Here is a 6,530-nt window from a genome sequence, read left to right as displayed (position 1 = left end):
GGACACAGCTCTGAGCTCGTGCTCCCTCCTTCAGGCACCAAGTCTTGAGTTGCTAGAAAATGGAGCTGTCACTGGGCCTTGCTCTGCCGGGACCTGCAGAGGTGGGGACCTCTCTGCGGCGAGCCCAGCAGTTTGACTGCTCTGAGGCGCCCTAGGGCTGAGGGAGGGGCCGCGACACCTGCCCCGCCCCGAAGCCACCTGGGAAAAGGAAGCAGAAAAAGGAGAAGCAGCAACGGCTGCTCTGCTTCCTTCATCTCGCTCTTGGGACATGCCCGGCCAGCAGAAAGCAACTCCATAGGGGAGGAGAGCCACGGAGGAGCTCACAGCCGCAGTCTAATAGTAACGCAGAGGTAATTTTAACTTTTTACTTTTCTACCCCTCCAGGGGCAGCTGATATCCCCCCACCCCCATCCCCGGAAGTTGAGATGTCCTTTCTCTGTTCCACCCAGGCATCGCCTAAGTTGGGAATAGGTCATATGTCTTAAAATTTGGGATTCTTTAAAAACATATGTGACCCGGTGCAGTGGCTCACATGGGTAATCCCAGGACTTTGGGAGGCCGAGGCGGGTGGATAATTTGAGGTCAGGAGTTCAATACCAGCTTGGCCAACATGGTGAAACCTCATCTCTAATATAAATACAAAAATTAGCCGGGTGGTAGTAGTAGCTGTAATCCCAGGTACTTGGGAGGCTGAGGCAGGAGAATCCCTCAAACCTAGGAGGTGGAGGTTGCGGGGAGGCAGAGGTTGTGATGAGCCATGATTGCGCCACTGCACCCCAGTCTGGGTGACAGAGTGAGACCCTGTCTCAAAACAATAACAACAACACAAATGTGTGATGGCATATGCCTATAGTCCCAGCTACTGGGGAGGCCGAGGTGGGAGGATGGTTTGAGCCTGAGAAGTCGAGGCTGCAGTGAACTGTGATCATGCCACCGCAATCCAGCCTGGGCGACAGAGTGAGACCCTGTCTCAAAAAAAAAAAAAAACAAAAACAAACAAAAAAGCACATGTGGTGTGTTGTAGAAGTCATTGACCTTGGTAAGACAGTGGAGGAAACTACTTTGCTCTGACTCATAAATTTGCCCCCAGTAAACAGTATTTATAAATAGTCCTAGTCAGGCACTGCATGAAGACATTTCAGTCAACGACAAACCATGTGTACAACGGTGGTCCCATAAGATTATAACAGAGCTGAAAAATTCTTATTTTTCAGCTTAGCGTTGTGGCGCAACCACTACCTTGTCTATGTTTAGATACAGGAATACTTAGCACTGTTACAATAGCCCACAGTACCCATTACAGGAATGCTGTACCGGTGTGTAGCCCAGGAGCAACGGGCCATACCTTATAGCCTAGGCGTGGAGTAGACTAGGCCATCCACGTTTGTGTCATTACAATCTATGCTTTTGTAAAACGATGAAATTGCCTAATGAAGCATTTCTCAGAATGTGTCCCTGTCATTAAGTGACACTTCACTGTGTTTCCAAGACATAGTACTGGTCCTTGGGAAGCTCTGAAGAGAGGTCACTGTGAGCTGAACCATCCTCCTCACTCTGTGCATGGAACCCAACTTAGCTTCCATTTCAGCATTTAGGCTTATAGGAGGAGAACAGGTTAGAAGCCACAGACTAGCAAGAATTGAAGACATCGTCCTGTAATTTCTACTGAACCAGGTCTGTCTGACTGGAACTTCATTTTGCCTCTTTGCTTTAACTCCTCAGGAATGTGAGTCAACATTCTATGTCTTCCAAGAGGCCCCTGATCTTCTCTGCCCAGGGACCACTCTTATCTGACCCAGAGATAGGTTAGCTGATTGTGACTCACACACCCTCACTTCCTTCGATGCCCAGGCATCTGTTTAAAATCTAACCCTGTAAAGACTTTTCCTATTTTGGAAAAGCTCTTCTGTTGTTTGCCTGCACAGATTTGTGCTCCATTTTTAATTTCAATTTTTGTAGAGAAGGGGGGTTCTTGCTTTGCTGCCTCGGCTAGTCTCAAACTCCTGGGCTCAAGTGATCCTCCTGATTTGGCCTCCCACAGTGCTGGGATTACAGGTGTGAGCCACCGTACCAGGATGGATTTGTCTTCCTTCAGAAGACAGTAACTGATGTTTGCCCCTGGCCTTTCTCCCCTAGGATTCAGCAGTGGTCACTATGGGTTCTGTGAATTCCAGAGGTCACAAGGCAGAAGCCCAGGTGGTCATGATGGGCCTGGACTCGGCGGGCAAGACCACGCTCCTTTACAAGCTGAAGGGCCACCAGCTGGTGGAGACCCTGCCCACTGTTGGGTTCAACGTGGAGCCTCTGGAAGCTCCTGGGCACGTGTCACTGACTCTCTGGGACGTTGGGGGGCAGGCCCCGCTCAGGGCCAGCTGGAAGGACTATCTGGAAGGCACAGATACCCTCGTGTACGTCCTGGACAGCACAGATGAAGCCCGCTTACCCGAGTCAGCGGCTGAGCTCACAGAAGTCCTGAGTGACCCCAACATGGCTGGCGTCCCCTTCTTGGTGCTGGCCAACAAGCAGGAGGCACCTGATGCACTTCCACTGCTTAAGATCAGAAACAGGCTGAGTCTAGAGAGATTCCAGGACCGCTGTTGGGAGCTCCGGGGCTGCAGTGCCCTCACTGGGGAGGGGCTGCCCGAGGCCCTGCAGAGCCTGCGGAGCCTCCTGAAATCTCGCAGATGCCTGTGTCTCCAGGCGAGAGCCAGCGGGGCTGAGCATGGAGACAGCAAGAGATCTTGATCCAGACAGAGCAGCATATCTTTGCTCATACAAACTAGAAGAACCAGCTGATCCTTGAGAAACTTATGCTCAGTCTATCAAACAAGAAATGCTGGCTTGGCCCGGTGGCTCACGCCTGTAATCCCAGCACTTTGGGAGACCACAGTGGGAGAATCCCTTGAGCCCAGGAGTTGGAGAGCAACATCACAAGACCCCATTTCTACTAATAATCAAAAAATTGGCCAGGCATGGTAGTGTGTGCCTGTAGTCCCACCTACTTGAGAGGCTGAGGCAGGAGAATTGCTTAAGCCCGAGGGGCAGAGGTTGCAGTAAGCGGAGATTGCGCACTGCACTTCAGTCTGGGCAACAGAGTGAGACCCTGTCTCAATAATAATAATGATACTCTAAGAAAAAAAATCTCAACCTACTTCATTTAATAGCTCGTTACCAAGTGTGATTGAAGCAATATATCATGATAGAGTAGCCACTGGTTGCATAATAATAGAAACCTAAATTATCAAATAGGGAAAGAGGTTTTAAAATCAAATTTGAGGCCAGGTGCAGTCTTATAAAGTAGGACAAAAAGATGAAAAGTAAAAACTGAGGCCAGGTGTGGTGGCTCATGCCTGTAATCCCAGCACTTTGGGTGGCTGAGGCAGGCAGATCACTTGAGGCCAGGAGTTCAAGACCAGCCTGGCCAACATGGTGAAACCCCATCTCTACTGAAAATACAAAAATTAGACAGACATGGTGGTGCATGCCTGAAGTCCCAGCTACTCAGGAGGTTGAGGCAGAAGAATCGCTTGAACCCAGGAAGCGAAGGTTGCAGTGAGCCGAGATTGTGCTGCTGCACTCCAGCATGGGTGACAAAGAAAGGCTGTGTCTCCAAAAAGGAAAAAAAAAAAAAAGTCAAATTCAAATATCATCTGGAAATGTCACAATGGATCACGGATCCTTATGAGTGATTTTTCTCAGTGGCCCCGGGGGACATGCCATTGTCACTCGGAAGGCAAGCTAGGCAGGGACCACACAACAGCAGGGATCTGCAGGTTAGACATTCCCTGCCCTGGGACGCTCAGCCCTGGGCAAGAGGCTGGAAATTCACACCATCCAAAATTTATCCTTTTTTTTTTTCTGATGCTAATTAGCCTTTCCCGATTTTATGGCATCTTGTGTTGATCTTTTTCAAAAACTCAGTTTCTTTTTTTTTTTCCTTCTCTTTTCTCCTTCTTGTAGCACATATCTTTCCTTAAAGATCAGATCAATAAAATGTTTTATTTATTCATTCATTTAACCAAAAAAAAATTTTTTAGAGCATTTAGTTTGTGGCAAAAGTACTGAGCTTTCCAATATGAATCACGTGCTTTAGGTGGGAGTTGTGAATTCTGAAGATACAGATGACAGTAATGAATGCCTTCTGTCTCATGATTGATAGGGAAAAGGGAGGTTGACCATAGCATCCTAGAAGGTTCATCAGGTGATCACTACCTAGCATCCATGAAGCTCCTGAAATTATTTGTAAAATGTTACACTCTGGGCCATTTTTCTGGGGAAGGAGATCCAGAACTTTTTACCAGATTTTCAAAGACATCTGTGACTCCCAAAAGTTAAGAATCACTGATATGGTTGTTGTATCCCTCATCCAACCCCAGAACACTTTCTGTACTCTGAGTTTTTTAATGCAAGCGGCTTATGTTTAGCACCTGTTCTCATGTTAAACAGCTCTGAATGTTAGATATTCCTCCTTATCCTGGATCGGTTCTCTCTCTCTCTGGAGTCATGCAGTATAAATTGGCCATCAGTACCCTTCTAAAATCTGAGATCCGTCAGGACCCTCTTCTAACACCAGGTTAGGCATGCCTGTTATTTCCAGTACTTGTCAACTGACATGTTTCAAGACGCTGTGTTAGACAGTAGGGATGCAAAGATGAATGAGATAAGGCCTCAGGCCTCATGGAAGGTGAGACAGTAAAGACATAACTCCCATAAAAATGTGAGGAGAGAGACTCAGTTCAGCAACTGTTGTTCGAGCACTTACTTGGACCAGGCTCTGTGGTCTTGGTGTTTTACATAGACTGTCTCTAATTCTCACAACTCTACAAAATATATATATTCCCATTTTATAAAACTACAAACTGAGGCTCAGACAGGTTGTGACCTCTTGTTGCTTGAGGCACAGAATTATAAAGTAACATATCTGGAATTTGAAATCAGACCTGTTTCGTGCTAATGCTGCATTTTTTTACAACACCATGCTTCTAGAAAGTTGAAGCTAGGTAGGCTTTCAGCCAGCAGACATGATGGGGAGAGCCTTCTAATAAGAGGGAAGAAACTGCTTGGAAGCATGAACGGGGGTGTAAGATAAGTAAGCGAGTGTACTTGCAACAGAGGCTTGGGATGAGGGGTGGGTGAGGGTGACATCATGATAGAAGACAAAACATGGAATGGGAGTTTAGGTCCAATTTGGGCAGGGTTGTTTGAATTTCAGTAATCAGGGGTTTGGGTCAAGGAAGAAAAATCATGGGACTTGCCATTTAGGAGGATAATTTTGTGGCAGTGTGGGGGTGAAATAAAGAGAAAAGGGAACCCTGGAGCTGGGAAGGCAGGAAACCAGCTGGATGACCATCACAGCAAAAGAGGGAGTGGAAGAGAGATGAGAAAACTGAGAGCTATTATTAAGAAAAACAGTTGAGGCCGGGTGCGGTGGCTCAAGCCTGTAATCCCAGCACTTTGGGAGGCCGAGACGGGCGGATCACGAGGTCAGGAGATCGAGACCATCCTGGCTAACACGGTAAAACCCCGTCTCTACTAAAAAATACAAAAAACTAGCCGGGCGAGGTGGCAGCGCCTGTAGTCCCAGCTACTCGGGAGGCTGAGGCAGGAGAATGGCATGAACCTGGGAGGCGGAGCTTGCAGTGAGCTGAGATCCGGCCACTGTACTCCAGCCTGGGTGACAAAGCGAGACTCCGTCTCAAAAAAAAAAAAAAAAAAAAAAAAAAGAAAAGTTGAGAGAGGAAGAATTTGAAGAGGGCTCAAGATTTTGAGTCCGCATGACAGAAGGACTGGAATGCCATGAACCTGAGAAGGTGAGTACTGAAGAACCAGGATGGGTCCGGCTGGAACTGCTGGGTTCAGCTTTTGAAGGGTGGGTACACATTTGGTTATAGTTGCTTTCAGATTGTTCCATTATCTGCACTCCCAACTACCCTGCCACATGTATTTGTTGGCTGTCACTCATGTAGGCTCATTTCCTCGCATGATTTGTCACTTTTGATCATGAGCTCATCTTCAGTAGGAGTTGTTTTTCCTGTGTGACTCCCATGTGCCCTGGTCTGTAACAACATTTCCACAGAGTGGTATCTAGTAGGATCCTGGGGATTTCAATTATTTTAGACCAAATATTATGTCAGTTTCTCTACCTGGGGCTCCTGGACGTCAGAAGTAGTATACATCTGAACTGTGCAACCATTCAATGCACGGGCCCTTAGGGATTCCATATGTGACAGGTGACTTTTTTCCTTGCCTTTATGTTCTAAGACAGACAACTTGCCTCCTCAAACTTCCCTGAACTGGTGGGCAGCATTTTATTTTTATTTTATTTTATTTTATTTTATTTTTGAAACGGAGTCTCTCTCTGTAGCCCAAGCTGGAGTGCAGTAGTGCGATCTCGGCTCACTGCAAGCTCCACCTCCCAGACTCACGCCATTCTCCTGCCTCAGTCTCCCGAGTAACTGGGACTGCAGGTGCCTGCCAAGAGGCGCAGCTAATTTTTTTTTTTTTTTTTTTTTAGTAGAGACGGGGTTTCA

At 47.2% G+C, this 6,530-nt stretch overlaps 1 protein-coding gene across 1 annotated transcript; it reads left to right on the top strand.

Moving 5' to 3' along the window:
- The first annotated feature begins 230 nt into the window (after positions 1–230).
- On the top strand, positions 231–3,270 carry ARL11 (ADP-ribosylation factor-like 11). The gene is made up of 2 exons (XM_011939371.1): positions 231–350; positions 2,137–3,270. The coding sequence occupies exon 2, from the start codon at positions 2,155–2,157 to the stop codon at positions 2,743–2,745; it is 591 nt and encodes a 196-aa protein (XP_011794761.1). The 5' UTR covers positions 231–350; positions 2,137–2,154; the 3' UTR covers positions 2,746–3,270.
- Positions 3,271–6,530: the final 3,260 nt, after the last annotated feature.

This window comes from Colobus angolensis, unplaced genomic scaffold (assembly GCF_000951035.1).
Source record: "Colobus angolensis palliatus isolate OR3802 unplaced genomic scaffold, Cang.pa_1.0 Scaffold101, whole genome shotgun sequence".
NCBI classification, from domain to species: domain Eukaryota; kingdom Metazoa; phylum Chordata; class Mammalia; order Primates; family Cercopithecidae; genus Colobus; species Colobus angolensis.
This window is presented reverse-complemented; position numbering and strand designations above follow the sequence as displayed.